The sequence below is a fragment of the Callithrix jacchus genome, chromosome 18, assembly GCF_049354715.1.
Source record: "Callithrix jacchus isolate 240 chromosome 18, calJac240_pri, whole genome shotgun sequence".
NCBI classification, from domain to species: Eukaryota; Metazoa; Chordata; class Mammalia; order Primates; family Cebidae; genus Callithrix; species Callithrix jacchus.
This window is the reverse complement of record NC_133519.1, coordinates 26,055,674-26,073,181: the sequence shown is the minus strand read 5'-3', so window position 1 is coordinate 26,073,181 and position 17,508 is coordinate 26,055,674. Positions and strand designations below refer to the sequence as shown.

Genomic DNA, 17,508 nt, shown 5'->3' with positions numbered 1-17,508 from the left:
GCAAAATATAACCTATGGGTACCCATTGCTTATTTTTGTAAATAAAATTCTAATGGAACACAGCTATATACATTAAGCTACATATTGTCTATGGTGGTTTTTCTGCCAATGTAAAGACATATTGAGTAGTTACAACTGAGACCATATGGTCTAAAAGGTCTAATATATTTAATATCTTGCCCTATAAGAAAACATGCTTGACACAGGCCTACATAGTCAATAAAGTGATCTTGTGTAAAGGCAGGAATTGCCACAGCAGAAAATACAGAGGGGCAGTGCTAAGCACATTGGTGAGTGTCCTGGAAGATGATAAATAGAGGTCGTTAGGAAAGGCAGAAGATGACCAAGCCAAAATATGTATTTTCAAACAGTAGGTGTGTCCTGGAAGAGAAGTGAAATTGTTAAAATGATTTTTGATTTTTTTGGAATCCGTATGGTAGAGATTGCTATTTAAAAAAAAAAAATCTATTATCTCTTTCTTTCTAGAATTTAAGTTGAGCATGAGCACATGACCACCCAGATAAGACTGCTTTTCCCAATGTTCTTGGCTGGGATTTTGGGCATATAACAAAGTTCTTACCTATGGCATTAGAGTAGATGGGATGTGTGCAACTTTGCCTCACTTTTTTTTGTTTTGTTTTATTTTGTTTTTCTGAGATGGAGTTTCGCTCTTGTTACCCAGGCTGGAGTGCAATGGTGTGATCTCGGCTCACCACAACCTCCGCCTCCCAGATTCAAGCAATTCTCCTGCCTCAGCCTCCCAAGTAGCTGGGACTACAGGCACATGCCACCACGTCCAACTAATTTTTTTGTAATTTTAATAGAGACGGTGTTTCACGATGATGACCAGGATGGCCTCAATTTCTTGACCTTGTGATCCACCCGCCTTGGCCTCCCAAAGTGCTGGGATTATAGGAGTGAGCCACTGCGCCTGGCCTTGACTCACTTTCTTTAAAAAAAAAAAAAAATGGAGAGCAAGAGAGAAATAAATTGATAACCTGAATGACTGCCCTTCCACTTCCTGTGAGCATAAACACACATACTGGTGACTATGCAGCAGAGGATAAGGGCCTGGGGAATGGCAGAGCCACAAGGTGGAAGAATCTGGGGTTTCTGAATAACTTAATGGGATAGGGTCTTGCCAACCTGAACCATTCATCCCAGAATTGTCGCCTAAGGGAGAATAAGCTTTTCTTCAAGTCACTTTTTAAGACCTCTTTGTTCCAGGAAAAAAAAAAAGTTAATCTCTATCCCACTTATAAGACCTTTTTAAACATATGACTTAAGTTGTGAATCTTCTTTTTAAGAAGCTGCCCTTATGCATAAATTTTATACTCAAAGAATCGTATAGTCCATCTGTGGGCTTCAAGCTAAGAACATGTAGTATGGAAGCAGCAGAGGAGAGAAAAAGGAAATAGCCACTCCTCCCGTGTGTTTGTGCAGAAGGAACCTTTCAATAAACCAGCCATGCTTTGTCATTGTGCTTTTTCAGGTTATGTCCTTGGTTGGAGGTAGACTGAAAGAGCCATCCAGAGAAATAAGGAAGGACAGGAGAGGACATATGGGAACGATAATGAGGTCAAAGTACAGGATGAGACTATGATGGGGAAACATGAGTAAGAAAAAAATTCAGATCTCAGAATTTACATTTGGGGAAAAACAGATAGCCCAGGGAGAATAGGACAATCTGAAGTCATCAGTTAGGACCACAGAAGGTACACAGATTTATAATGCATAACTCCTCCAAAAGATGCGATACATACACAGGTTCCATAGGGTGGCAGGTTCACCATTAGAATTTTATCGTATTTAGAATTCAAAATCCACCTAGAAACTGATAACAGTAAAAGGATTCCACTGGGTACTGCTACGGTGTACATGTGTAGCGTCATATTCCCTCAAGCAAAGGCAGTCAATTAACACACAGCATTAACAGCTTTCATATACATAAAGCATAATCCTTTGGAAAATAAAGAAATAAATAAGAAAACACTTCTTTTACAAAAGCACAGAAAGATAAAACACCTAGGAGTACATCTAATAAGAAATATGTGAGAACCATATGAGAAAAAAAATATTTAAAATGCTACTAAATGCAGACAAGAAGATTCAAACAAATGCAAACATTCAAAGTTCTTAAATAGAAAAACCCAACGTCAAAAAGATTTCATTATTTATTAATTAATTTAAAATTTTAACAAGGTTTATAATTAAAAATACCACTAGTTTTGTTATTCTTGTTGTTGTTACATTTTTAGAACCAGAGAAGCCAGTTAAAAGTTTATGCGGAAAAAAGGAATGGCTAGGAGAACTGTAGAAAGAATAGCGGCAAAGGGTGACTAGTCCTATCAGATATGAAAACACACTATAGGGTTTTAATAACTAACACAATGTGGCATAGGCACATGAATATAGAGACATAGTAACAGAAGAGAATAATAAAAGATCAGAAATAGACCTAAATGTATTATGGAATTTATTATATGATAAAGGTGATGTCTCAAATCAGAGGGGAGATAATGAGCTATTTAATAAATAGTACTGAAACATCTGAACAACCATATGGACAGCTGCTACAGTTTGGATGTCTGTCCTCCCAAACCACTTATTAAAATTTGATCCCCAATGTTGGAGATAAGGTCTAATGGCAGGTTCTTGGGTTGGAGGGGCAGATGCCTCATGAGTAGGTTAATGCCTTCCTTGGAGGTGAGTGAGTTCTTGCTTTGTTAGTTCCCTCTAAGAGCTGATTGTTTTAAAAAAATATCTTGGCACCTCTGCTTCTCTCTCTTGTGATGATATCTTACCAGGTAATCTCTGCACATTCTAGCTTCCCTTTGTCTTCCACCTTGAGTGGAAGCAGCCTAAGGCCCTGATCAGATGCAGATACCCAATCCTGAAGTTTCCAAACAACAGAATTGTGAGCCAAATAAGTCTTTTTTTCTTTTTAAATTGCCCAGCCTCAGGTACTCCCTTATAGCAACACAAAATGAACTAAGACACCAGCTAAAGTTGGTACCTCATATAGCATGCTCGGATAAAGCTGTATATCATACTACATAACACAATAAATTCAAAATATATCAAATATTTAAATGCAAAAAATAAAGCCATTAGAATATTCAGAAAAAAATGGTGAATACTTTTATAACTTTAAAGTGAAGAAGACCTTTTCAATGAAGACTTAAGGTATAGAAGTCAAAAAGAAATAATTAATATCATCATTTACACAAAATTCAAAGACTTCTAGAAAACAGACCAACCAAAAAAACAAGCAAACAAAAACATAGGCAAAGTCAAGAAACATACAATAACCTAGGAGAAATTGTATTTGCAACTCATGTTACAGTCAAAGAGATAACCTCCTTCATATCTAAAATGGTCCTAAAAATATGAAAGTAATAACAATCAGATGTCACTTTACACTCAGTGGATTGAAACATATTAGAACACTGTACAATGCTAAGTGTTGGTGGGAGTATGGGATATAGGAACCCTCAAATATTACTACTACTGATGAGAGTACAGACTGTCCAGCCATTCTGAGCACAGTTTGGCAGTATTTAGCCAAATTAAATATGCATAATCTTTTTAAACCACCAATTTTTCTCCTGCTATGTATCCCAGAGAAATTTTCACAAACGTCCTTGAGGAAATATGGACAAAAATGATAACTGCAGTATTATTTATAGTGACGGGAAGCAGGAGGCAACTTGGATATGTCTCTCACTGAGAGGACTGGCAAAATGTAATAGGTGACCATCATGAAGTATTCTACAACAGTCAGAATCAATGGACAAGACATGTGTTTGGGCATGTCTTTCCACAATGGTGGGCATGTTTTATGCATTCACTGTTCAATATGGTGGCCACTAGCCACATGAAGTTATTTAAAATTAAACTCATTAAAATGCAAACATAAAAATTCAGTTCCTTGGTTGTACTAGCTATATTTCAAGTGTTCAAGAGCTACATGTGGCCAGAAGTACCATATTGGATAAGGCAGATCTAGAATATTACCATTATGATGGAAATCCCTATTGGACAGTGCTGGGCTATATTTATACAAAGTAGTATGAGTGGACATGATATCACATCACCATTTCCTTGAATTTAAAATACATTAACACAAAACAACTATTGACTTATTGCAAGAACACATACCAAAAGAAAATAAGCGTTAGGGAAGTTAGAATTTTTTTTACGGGGAAGGGTAAGTGGGAACTGAGAGTAGGGATAAAGGAAAACAAGCAAACAGACAAATCAGTGAACCACTGGAAGGAGTAAGGGCTTTCAGAGACCTATGATAAAATACGCTGTCAACTGAGAAATATGATTAAGTCAAATCTCTGTATGAGATTACAAAAAAAGTAAGCAGCACAAAAATCTGCATACTAATGTTCATAGTATTTTTATTCATAATTGCCAAAAACTGGAAACAGCCAAGATGTCCTTCAATAGGTAAACGAACAAACTATGGTACTTCCATGCAATGTAGTATTCAGTAATAACAATAACTGAGCTATCAAGCCATGAAAAGAAAAGATGTCAATGAATCTTAAATGCATGATATTAAGAAAAAGAGGCAAGTCTAAAAGAGCTACATGCTTTATTACAATTATATGACATTCTGGAAAAGGCACAACTACAGTGATGGTAAAAGAGCAGTGGTCGCCAGAGTTTGGAAGTAAGGAATGGAGGATTAAATAGATGAAGGGTGGGGGATGTTGTAGGGTGGTCAAACTATAACTGTGGATATATTACACCATACATGTGTGAAAATTCATTAACTTTAAGGAACAAAGAGCCAACTTTATATGTGCAAATTAAACAAAAAGAAATCACTTAGGAGATTGGATAAGATCAGGATGAATGCAGAATGTGGCAAAATACTAACTATATCATCAATGTATGAACAACTTCACTGGAAGGAGAACTAAAGACAAAAGAAATTGTACAGAAAAACTGCAGTATCACCAATAAAGTTGTTCCCCATAGTGGTATGGGCAAACAATTCCAATACTGTAATAAATTCACAGTGAAACTAAAAAACTACATAAATGGATGGCAGACGGTGGAAGCCAGGTTACTCATTGTTGGAGTAGGATAACGAAGGGGAGGAAGCTAGATGATTCATGAATTAATTAGATGATAGCTAATGTTATTTAGGTAGTGATAATTAGATAATGGATTAAAGCTGGAGACATCAGTATGAACTCATGATTAGGCTAATATAGACACAGATGGCTAAATATAGAAATATTTATAGACATACATAACAACAAGCACACCTAGTTCCCAGATCTTGGTTTCTAACACCATCCGCCATTTAAAAGAATCACGGGTGCTTGGAGAAATAGCTGATTCTAGAATAGGGGCAGGTAATATGCAAGATGACCCTGGAGAAGCTTGTAGTGACAGGAAGCAAGAAGGTGCTCAAAAAACAAACGCGTACATTGACTGGGGTATGTCAAAGATTCACTGGAGCCAACTAAAAGAGCTCCCATTAGCCAATGCTGAGATAAACAATTTGAGCAATAAAATCAATAAAGTACTGAATTAAAACCCAAAGTATAAAATAAGCATTTATGAGTCCATATGACATAAATAAGTCAATTAATAAATGGAAGAAAATAAGCAATTCTCTCCTGTAGCATAATTCAAAATAATTTATGTAGATACTCAGCCTTCGAGAAGGTAAACCATAGCTTCCCATTCCTTTGGAATGGTCTGTGCACAGTGACTTCCTTCAAAGGAATGGAGAGAGGGTAAAAGGTAACTTTGCAGTGGAGAAACCTGACAAACACAACCTCAACAAAGTGAGTGAGGTCAGTATCAACGGTGATAAATTGATAGAATGTACCCTTGATACTATCTGATGAAAATGACACTTTATAGCTTCCTTCTCCAAACCTTAGTTCCAGTCTAATCATGAGAAAAACATCAGACAAACACCAATTGAGGAACATTCTACAAAATACTGGACTTGTATTCTTCAAACTGTCAAGGTCATTGAAAACAAACACGTCTGAAAGCTGTCATAGCCAAGAGAAGCCTAAGAAGACACAATGCCTGAGTGTACTGAGGTACCCTGGATGAGATCCTGGAACAGAAAAATGATGTTAGATAAAAACTAACGAAATCTGAATGAAGTGTGGACTTTTGTTAAAAATTATGAATCAATCTTGGTTCTTCAATTGTAACAAATGTATCACACTCATATAAGATGTTAATAGCAAGGGAAACTGGGTATAAGGCCTATGGAAACTCTCTGTACTACCTTCCCATTTTTTCCATAAATCTAAATTGTTGTTGCTGTTGTTGTTGTTGCTGTTGTTGTTTTGTGACGAGGTCTTGCTCTGTTGCCCAGGCCGGAGTGCAGTAGCAGGATCGCCACTCACTGCAACTCAGCCTCCTGGAGTCAAGTCATCTTCCCACCTCAGCCTCCCAAGTAGCTGGGACTACAAACACACACCACCATATTCAGCTACCTTTTGTATTTTTTGTAGAGATGGGATTTTGCCGTGTTGCTCAGGCCAGTCTCAAACTCCTGAGCTCAAGCCATTCACCCACCAGACTTCCAGGTGTGAGCCACCACACCCGACCTAAACTTGTTCTTAAAAAAATTATTTAAAAAATAATTTGTGTTGCTCAAGCCTGTAATCCCAGCACTTTGGGAGGCCGAGGCAGGTGGATCACGAGGTCAAGAGACCGAGACCGTCCTGATCAACATGGTGAAACCCCGTCTCTACTAAAAAAAATATATTAAAAAAAAATAGCTGGGCATGGTGGCGCGTGCCTATAAATCCCAGCTACTCAGGATGCTGAGGCAGGAGAACTGCCTGAACCCGGGAGGTGTAGGTTGCAGTGAGCCGAGATCGTGCCATTGCACTCCAGCCTGGGTAACAAGAGCGAAACTCCATCTCAAAAAAAAAAAAAAAAGAAATTAAAAAAAAAGTGTACATGATTAAAAACAAAATATCAACTATTTCATATTTTTAATAGGAATAAAATGCTGATAGATAACCATGTAACAAAAGCTATTGAAATAATTTTAAAAAATAATAATTAATTTTTAAAAGTAATAAAATGATGATAGGTGTCAGCCTGTATACTACATTCAAAATTTCCATAGACCTTAACTTGTATCTCTTATGAGCAAGTGAATCTTCAACAAGCTCATAACTTGCTCTTTTTGCCATCTGTGTGTGTATATACATGAACTGGTTTAAAAGTGAAGAAATGAAGACTTCACAGGTCCCTGCTGAAAAGTTGCCAAGTTTTGTTCTCATAAACTGGCCCTAATGTGAGAAACTCCTAGCCTTTTAAGTTTAATTACATTTCTAAGAAAAGAAAGAAAAAAGCACATGTGTGTATATAGATATATGATATATATGTGTATATATAGTGTGTCTGTAAGACAAGACCTCAATCTTGCTTCTGAAGATGAATAAAGAAACTAAAATTGGCAGAGTGCAGTGGCTCATGACAGTAATCCCAGCACTGTGGGAGGCCGAGGTGGGTAGACCATTTGAGGTCAGAAGTTTGAGATCAGCCTGGTCAATATGGTGAAAGCCCATCTATACTAAAAATAAAATAAAATAAAATAAAATAAAATAGCCAGGTGTGGTGGCAGGCACCTGTAGTCCCAGCTATTCAAGAGGTTGAGGCAGGAGAATCACTTGAACCTGGGAGGAGGAGGTTGCAGTGAGCAGAGATCATGCCACTGCACTGCAGCCTGGGTGACAAAGTGAGGTCTATCTCAAAAAAAAGAAAAAGAAAAAAAATGAAAACTTTATTTTTTTTCAAAAACTCTTAATGACTTGAATTCAAATCTTATCAACATATCCTAAAAAGCATGTAATGTGTTATAAAACTCATCACTCATATTCAAAATTCCTTCATTGTAAAAATCTAAATTTCTATAGAAAAACAGTAAATAATAACCCTCTCAATACTACAAATTAGCACATTGTGCTAGCATGAGTTATCTAAGTGCCGAAGACCCTACCTTAGGATTACTACTATTCATCTACTTTGTCTTGGATGGGGCTGCCAATCTATACAAATGCATTTACTGTTAACCTAGGTAGCTCACTGCAGTGGAGAAAAAAAAGAAGGAAAAGAAACGTACTTTAAAGTTTCCCCTAAAATGGGAAGATGGAGAGATATGTGAAAAGAATTGGGAATACGTGGGTATTTTAATTGTTTCCTATCAGGCCAAAGCTCACTCATAAGTAGAATATTATGAAGCCAATTGAAAAGCTCACTAGCTGCTATTTAAACAGCCCCACTGAGCTCTGAAAATAAGTTATAAGCACAAGACAACCTAATACAAAGATCACTGGCTTTGGACAAGTAGCTAAAACCACCCACCTTCTGGATAGCTCCATTTAACAAGGGAGCCTTCTCTCCGGGACTCTCAGTTTGTACATCTGTAGGGCCCTCTTCAGAAGGGCGCTGAACATACTACCTGTGTCCCCACGCAGCCTACCTACCTTGTTTATCATGACTGTGAGTCCCATACATGTCACCACAGGAACATGGAAATATGGCTACTCGAACCTGAAAACTATAAATAAAGAAGAATTCCCAAACTCTTCTTAGCAAAGTATTTACTTAGCTAACTATTTTTTCATGAAGTTATTAAAGTTGGTGTGAGAAACCACTCAATAGCCAAGGATATTCAAGAAGTATTTGCATAAAGATCATAAAAGACTCCTCTATACAAACTAGATGAGTGTGCTTTCTCTATTTTAACCATTGTCAGGGCTCCTTTTATTCAACCATGAATAAGAAAAGACTGTGAAAACTTTTAAGGCATGTAAAATAGTAGCTTAGAGAAAGGCTTAAACATCAGATTGACCTGAATTCAAATGATGGCTCCATCAACTGTTCACTAAGTGACCCTGAGTAAGTTATTTAACTTCCCCATTCTTCTGTTTTCTCCACTGCTGGAATAAGTGGAAAGCCAGAAGTTGACAGCAAATCTGTCTTCAAAGCCTATTCTTTTAACCGCCACACTTGCCTGCTCCAGACACTTTAAATAGCACCTTGCATGTGGGAACTTACTATGTCTCTGCAGGCTGATTGATTTATCTTCAGGAATACCTTCTTCAATCAAAAGCCATGACAGCTAAAGCAAAATGCCAAGGCACAAGAGAAACACCTTTCTTCACTAAGCTGTACAGATGCAAAAGCTCAACTGTTGGGTGAAATAGAAGGGTCTCTCCCTCAAATAGTAATGAGACTGATATAAAAATATATTCTGTTCACAGCACAGAAAACCTGGAAGCTACACTTCAGGTTAACTGCTTATCTCCAAATCAAATATGCCTCCAAAGCAGGAATGTCTACTGTTTTGAAAGCTGAAATATGAAATTTTGGTTCAGATATGAAATATTAGTTGACTAATTTGGCAAATTTCTTAAATCTCCTGAGAGGATACTAAGGCTTATGTGTCTAAATATTTTAAATTAGAAATGACAGTTATTTTGCAACACTTTTGAGGCTTTTACCGACATCTGAAAGCAGGGGTTTAGGGTTAGATTATGTGGCTTAGAGTTACCAGATAAGCACTATAAAGAAGAGCATCAGGCACAGAACCATCAGTATTTGTGAGAAGTACGGCAGTCTAGACCTGACTAAAAGCATTCACATTCCAAGCATTTTAAAAACCATGTGTAGTCAAACAAAATGTACCTAAAAGTCATAGTTTCACAATTTGCAAACCCTACTTCAGGGAAAAGGAGATACTGACTCCACCCCTCTACTCAGAATATACCACAAGCAAAACTGCCAAGGCTGACGGCTGAGATAGCCTCTGGGAGCCAGCTTTCAATGCTTTCTATGTCAAGTCAGTCCTCCCCACGTAGTTTTGAAGTGAAGAGCCATGTGCCACTCTACAGAGCCAGGCCCAGTCCTCACTAGTCTCATGTCACAAGGCTCTGTCCAGGCAGGCTGATCCCCACGCTATGTCATATGCACGCCATTTCCATATTCACTCCTACCACCAAATGCCTTTGCTCATCTTTACTCCATGACCTTAAATGTCTTCACCTTTCCTAGTCCAAGCCAAATCTAATCTACTTTTAACTGTGGGGATATTTTTTCTTTCTGAATCCATGCAAAGAGCACAGACATGCGATAGGCTTCATAGAGATGACATGTGCATGGTTTAGAAGAATGGATACCACCCAGTAGAGAAGGGGCAAAGAGCCTTCTAGACAGAGGAGCTAGCATGTGTAAATTCTTGAAAGAGCCCAGAAGGCCATGGCAGGCTTGGAGGGATAAGGGGCTGGAGAATTTGACTGCAATAAGAATGAGAAGATCCTAGCTGGCCTCAGTGAAGTAACAGGACTTGAACCTAGAGGCAAAAGGAAACCCAAGCTTGTTTTTATTGTTGTTTGTTCATTGTTGTTGTTTTCACTCAAAGGAGTGACCGGATCTGATTTTAGTCAAAGCTTCTGGTCAAGTCCATGACCATCATGGAGTCTGCTCTTGTCATGCCAGCACATCCTTCCAACAGCACTCCCCACCCCTTAACAGCCATACCACACAATCAGGTACTGCTACTTACAGCTCTTACAGGTATCTGTTTCCAGTGACTAGAGGGCACTTGAGGGCAAGAGACTTTTGTTTTTGTAACTTGTTTCCTAGTAATGTCTCTGAGTGCTGAGCAAGTACAGCTCAATAAATTTCCAGAAGTGACTGATTCAGATTCCTCCAGGGGACGGATTAAGTAAATGAGTTTCCAAAGATATAAGCTGGGAAATCCCCAAACCAAAGTCACCATACCCCTCACTATTGGCTGTGAGCTGCATGATCAGGACCACATAAGTTAAATTCAAAAGCAACTACCCTTGAGTTTATCCTCCATAAACTTGGACTCCTCTTCCTTTCTGCTCAGATCTATTTAACCACCCACCCAAACTAAAATTCATTTCTTCTTCTTCCTTTGAGCATACTAAGCCAGAAAGAATAGGTACCAGCCCTTCTCTGCTCTGAGCATATCCCGCTGTCTGGGAGGGTGGGAGACAATCAGTGCATTTAAATGGTGCATCTGGCCCTGAAGTAAGAGTGTGCCTGTGTGCCTGTGTGTAAATGCCAAGTTGCAGTAGGTTACCATGGCAACCCCAACAGGACACTGCAGTGGGCAGCTTTGCACAGAGGTGCAGAAAACCCGTTCTTTAACATCTGGGCTTTCAGTGTGCACATTGGTTCCTAGCAGGCACATCACAGCATTAGGCCCTGGTTTTGGGATTCTGCAAAAAAAGAAGTGAAATTTGGAATACCTGCTGGCCTTCCCTTTTTTTAAGCACCCCCATACAAGTACCTCTTCATACACAGTAAACACTACAAGCAGAGCGCAAAACAGCCTCTTTAGAAGCCCATAATTCCCTCTATTCATTTTTATATACTATGATGAACAGATTGTACTTTGCACATCAGCATGACTTCAGTGTGAACTTTCCACCCTCTGAATAAGCCAGTAATTGTACATTTTGATGAGCAGCATATCCACAATGCTCTCATTCCCAGCTAGTCCCCAGTTTTTATTATGTTATTGGTATTTTTGAATGTAAAAATAAATAATCCTATCAATAGTGTGGGTTGGGTTTAATGGGTTCAACTGTGAACTGCACTCCAGGAACTGTAAAGCAATTTTTCAAAGGACCAGGCAATTTCTGAAATTGCTTTTCCATAGGGGTTGGAGAAGAGGGGTTTATTCACCCACTTTCTAATGTTTTCAGTATGAAGACATCTCCTGTGAAGGAAGACCAAGAAGGATGGGTTAGAATTCCACATGTGGCTCTAGCCTACATGTGGCCATCAGGAAACTATGTTCCCGCAAATGGAACTCTAGTTGGTAGGGTATTAAGTAGATAGAACAGCCTCCTGGACATTTTCTTTTTTTCTTTCCTTGGATCTAGAGACTGACATGTAGTTTTCTTTGAATTTCTCCTGGGCAAAATAAGAATAATTGGCAACACTGCTAAAGAAATGGATTACAAGCTAGGCATGCACAGCAGGGTGAGAGCTCCATCTGCACATTGAGAAGTGAGGGAAATTTGGCTAAGTGACATGAACTTGTGGTGCTTTGCAAGATACTAGAGGAGGACCACAATATCTTTGCAGATTCGTAGTGGAAAACAGGGATGATTTGAAGCAATGTGTGGGTTTCAGAACCTGAAGTGACAGGAATTCAACTATCTGAAGGTGACCTAAGAAAATTAGTGTTGGTACCAAAAAGAGAGAGATGAAAACAAAGGAAGGAAGAGACCCTTGCCTAGAAAGGTCACTCTGTGTGCAGAAATGCCTAAGCCTATCCAAGGTGGACCAGGGAACAAAGAAGAGACCATTATTAACAGACTACAGTTGTATAATGTCTTTAAGCAACTGTGATGTGACATGGCTGTGTGGATGTAGTTGAATAAGGGGGTTGTGACATCTAAGCATAGAGGTAGGACTTCCCAGAATGAACAGCTGGGGTATAAGAAACTTGAGTGTTTGAAAGGGAGGGTGTCAGTAGCTTGGTGACGGATAAAGGTCTCTCCATGAATGAAGACTAGAATCTGGCCTGCACATAGCTGGCAAGGTGATAACAGGATACCTGTTTATAAAGCCCCCAGGAAGTGCTGTGAGTGGGTGTGGGTGTCCAGGGTGTGTGAAGCCAAGAGCTGAGCATGTGGCTAAGGAGCGGGTAGAGGGGATTATGGGAGTTGAGCTGGTAGCAGACAAAAAGTGCTGTGCAGATGTGCTCCTGAATCAAAGCTGGGAGGTCAAGGCTGGGAGAGGTTTCAGAAAGACACATGCAACCTGTTCCTTTGGGGTAGGGCTGCTGAGAGGAGGCCCAGCATCCAGGTCGGATTTGGGGAGAAGTCAGGCACAGAGGCGCTAGTATGCAAGTGGGTGTGGAGAATGGTCCGGGAGTGGGGCGGATCCGGGAGGTAGGAGTGGGGGAGGGGAGGTCGTCGGCGAGTGGGTGTGTAGAGGGAGCCGGAGTGGGGGGTAGGGGCGCTGGTCCAGCACCTCTGAACGCCTCGACCTCCCCCGGGACTCACCCAGCACAAAGTAGGGCAGCTCCGTGTTCTCCAGGTCGTCCACCACGACCATTTCTCCCGGGAAGTCGTTGCGCACCGAGAAGAGGAGCTTGGGCTCCGAGGCCGAGGGGCTGTGCATGATGCTCAGGTCGTTCTCGCGCAGGAAGGGCAGCGCCGACACCGTAATGCTTTTGAGCTTGCACTCCAGCTCCTTGGATGGATCCACGTCGCCGGCGGCCGTGGCCAGCACGGCCGCCGGCCCCCAGCACCAGGCGAGCAGGGTGCAGAGCCCGGCTAAAGCCATCTTGAGCCCCGGCCGCCTTCCTCCTAGCGCTGCGTTGGTGGGGGAGGAAGCGAGCGGGGAGGGAGCGAGCGAGCGAGCGCGGGAGGCGGGGGAGGTTAGGGAGGGGATGGAGAGCTGGGAGAGCCCTGGACCCCGGAATGAGATGCCGCTTGCTGAGTGCTGGGTTTAAGCTCTGATGTCTAGAGAGCCCGATTCTTTGTTTCCCGGAGCTGCTTATCTGGAGACGGGAAAGCGGGGGTGGGGGGAGAGGAGAAAAAGGGAAGGAAGGACGTCGAGAGGAAAGAGGAAGGGAGCTGAGGATTCTAGGGAATCAGGTCAGCCCCCAGCTGGCTGCCGGTGTTCCTGCCTCTCTCCTCCGTTGCATCCTCCAACGCGAGCAGGGCTCTTGGTTATGAACTACCTGCACGGCATTTTTAATAAATTGATCTTTGCAATGTAAAATCTTCCCTCTGGCATTATCAGCCAGAAGGCTTGAGAAAGGCACACAGGGGCACACACCATAAAGGGCACTTCTGCTGAGTGGCGGGGGCGGGGGGGGGATGCTTTCCAGATGCAAATTCCCCCAATGGTTTTATGAATGTATTATAGCTTGTCGGAGTCTTGTCTTTTTTACCCGATAGTTGGATTTGTACATTGGATAGACGGGTGCAGGGAGGAATGCACATATGCATATTTTTACTTAGCACTAACTTTGCAAAATATTTAAAGAAAGTATTTGTTATACTGGTCTAGATGGATGGATAGAAATGCACAACAGAGCAACGCGCACAGTTAAGCAGGAGACCAAAACTTTTACTTGCAACTTTTCAGCTTCTTCATTTCTATCACAAATGTTATCTGAAGTAGCCAATAAAAAGATGATTTAGAGAATACTATAATTGATAGGGAAAAAAGAGCAGAGTTAGCTCAAAGAAATCTTGAACCTTTAGAGAATCCAGTGAATAAAACAAAGCTGGAAGAAAAGTGTGAGAAAAACCAAAGTTCCTAAGCATTCTTAAGAGATGGAAAAGTAAAAACTGAATACCCTTTGGGCATGAGCTAGGTCAATCCCAGTCAAGAGTACAGCAGTGCAGATATTCAGATATTCAGCACCCTGAATAAGTATTCTGATGAATACCACCGCCGCCGCCACCAACCATGTAAGATCCGTTCTCAATAGTGCTCAGCAATGCTGCCGTTTAAAAATGACAATATGCAATAAACAGTGGTAGAAATGTGACATTGCGTATTCTCCAATCTAACATTTAACTGAATTTTCTCTCACATGATAACCAATAACTTATTTCAAAAGTGTATCCCTCCGATGTTATTGGGTCAGTGCTAGCCTGAATACCAGGTGCTATGAAGACTGTGCTACTTGTAGTTCTCACTCTAGAAATGTAATGCACTACTGTTGTAAAAGATGACCCCTCCTCTAGAAACGATTACATTTTCATTCTACTTGGTGTCAATTTGTGGCATATGTGAAAATATGTTCTTTAAAAGGCAAAAAAAAAAGCTATTGCCTTATATTTTACAAGGTTACACTAACTGAAAAAAGAAAATAAGCCGCATTTAAGGTAATGTTTAAGTAGTGAAAGATCATTTACCACATATACAAAGAAAAGAAGAACAAAAACTTTATTCGTTGAGTTTTTATACCTAACTTGTCTGGGAATTAACCCCAAGGTATCTTACCATGCAGCATTGTAAACTACTGTAAAAAAGATATATCAGCTAACAACCTTTTGAAAACTCATCCTCATTGTTATCACTCCCCTAGGAGATACTGAGTCAGATAAAGACCTCATGATATCTCTTTTATTCTATTCTCTCTAGCATAAAAAAAATCTAGTATTAAACTTAGTTATACGAGGTTATTTGCCATTGAATGATAATAGTGGATGCCAGGAAAATACCCTCAGTACTAGAATGTGAGAAATGGCATGTAAGTACCAGACCATGTATTCATCCAATCTCTCATTTAATGTATAAGGAAATTGAGACCCATTAAATAGTGATCTATCTTCTATGGAGCTAAGACCATGAACAAGATTTCTTTCCACAATATAGTTATGGTACACTAGGGTGCACCCATGGATAATCACTGGGCTTTATGGGCCACCGTAATTAATTCAGCAAATGTGTACCTACCATGTCCTAAGCATTAGGCTACGCACAACTAGAAAAATACTCCTCCTGCTTTTGAGTAGCATATAATCTACTGTCACTTTGAAATCTTTCTTTCTAAATTCTGAAGAGTCTTGAGTCATGTTAGAAAGCCCAAGTGAACCACTTAGGGTTGATTTTCTAATATGTCAATATCTAGTCTTCTTAAAACATATATTAAGTTGGAAATAGTTGGTAGTTGGTATTTCAAGTCTTTCTAGACCTCTGTCTCTCTCTCTCTCTCTCTCTCTCTCTCTCTCTTTCTCTCTCTCTCAACAAGAACCAAACAAAAGCAGCTGTAGAACTTTTTTTAAAGAGAATATATTATTCCAGGGTACTTGATTACTGTAAAATTGGAAATAATGTTACACAGTCTTTTCTTAGGGAATTAAATACCTAGAGATATGGGTAAAGGTTGAAGTACATAGAAACGAGGCCTTCTCTACTGGATGATGTTTTACATTTAAATGAAATGGGGGAAAATGTTACGCATCTTAATCATCACCTTTGTGTAGTGGCATAATGATATAATGAAATAATAGACTTGGATTCAACACTTAACTTTATAGTATTCTTATTTGGAGATAAGCTTGGACCATTCTTGTCTTTAGTTTCCCCATCAACAAAAGGGGCCAATCATCTCTGCTCACCCCTGTAGGTCATAGAAAATGTTTCTGATTTCTATCACCAAAGAGTAATGTTACTTGCTCCTGAATTTTGTAACTATGGAATCTTAGAGTATTTGCTCTTTTGTGTCTTAACATTTTCACTCATCATTATGTCTGTGAGATTTATCCATGTAGTTGAATGTTTTATTGCTGTGTGTTAGTCCATTACATGAATTCATGGCATTTATTCAATCTTAGAAATATTTCTGTTCTTTAAAACACTATAAAACAGCAAGCTCTGTTATCTCCAATCTTGACTTTTCTTCTGAGGTCCACCTTCCTATATTTAAGTGCCAACGGCCCCTTTCCTTGACTATTAAATAGATTCTGATTGCTTTTCCTCCTATCGACGTATTCTGCACACAACTACCAGGTTGATCTTCATGAAATCTAACTTTCATTATGTCATTCTAGTTTTTCTTTTTCTATAAGATAAAGTTCAAACCCTATGGTGTAGAAATTTAAAAACTCTTCTAAATCTCACATTGTTTTTCTAGATAGAGTTGCTCACTGCACTATATCTCTATCCTCCCACCACATATGCACACACACACACACGCATGCACACACGTGTACACACACACACATCTCTGAATTAAATTAAAGTCTATTTCCTATTTTCACTCCTTCCATGCTATTCTGTCTACCTGGAATGCAACCTTCTTCATCCTTCAGATTGTCCCATCTCTTCAAGCCAGTCTCCAGCTGTACCAATGCAGTGAGAACTTTCATCACTTCCCTTTCTCTAGCTCCATTCCTTGAGCGTTTATTTACCTCTCCCCCTCACATACACACATATATGCATATATATACACATGCACTCAGGAGAGAAAAAGCTATTTCCTAACATGGTGTCTTTAATTCAATATTCTTATCTGCAAAACAGAAATAATACATAGTGTTGGGGGTGGTTGTGAGGAGGAAATGAGATTACGTATGTAAAGAATGTGACATATTTTAGGCATTTAGTTGGTACTCAGTAGTGATAGCCTTTGCCACTATCGCCTTATTCAATTATTTTGGCAAGAAAATAGTCTTCAGAGTCATCGTCAGGAGATTTTCTCCAATGTGGTGGTCAACGCAAATTAAGTGATTTATATTCCTTCGTGTTTTCCCAGAGGATACGTCCACCAAAAGACAAGTGCAAAAATATTCGTAACAAGTTTACTTATAATAGCCAACAAAGAAACCAGAAACATCCCAAATATCTATCAAGAGCAAAATGAATAAATGTCATGTAGTCATGTAATGGAATGGTGCACAGCAACAAAACATGCAACTACATGGATAAATCCAACAGACATAATGATGAGAGAAGAATCAAGACGCAAAAGAGTGTATACTCTAA

At 39.6% G+C, this 17,508-nt stretch overlaps 2 protein-coding genes across 6 annotated transcripts in view; one reads left to right on the top strand and one right to left on the bottom strand.

Moving 5' to 3' along the window:
• ASTN1 (astrotactin 1) overlaps nucleotides 1-17,508 on the bottom strand; it is a 328,578-nt gene that overhangs the window by 298,111 nt on the left and 12,959 nt on the right. For 2 of the 4 annotated variants that reach the window (XM_035279094.3, XM_035279095.3), the window contains exon 1: nucleotides 13,062-13,375. The exons of the other annotated variants lie outside the window; for them this stretch is intronic. In XM_035279094.3, coding sequence (XP_035134985.1) covers nucleotides 13,062-13,344 — 283 coding nt within the window. In that variant the 5' untranslated portion in view covers nucleotides 13,345-13,375. Of the gene's footprint in view, nucleotides 1-13,061; nucleotides 13,376-17,508 lie in introns of those variants that run through there. 4 annotated transcript variants of the gene reach the window in all.
• Nucleotides 12,763-17,508, top strand: part of BRINP2 (BMP/retinoic acid inducible neural specific 2) — a 118,172-nt gene continuing 113,426 nt past the window's right edge. Inside the window, exon 1 of one of the 2 annotated variants that reach the window (XM_078356255.1) lies at nucleotides 12,763-12,861. The gene's annotated coding sequence lies outside the window, so the exon portion shown is untranslated. Of the gene's footprint in view, nucleotides 12,906-17,508 lie in introns of both variants that reach the window. The other variant, XM_054247492.2, reaches the window with a different exon arrangement.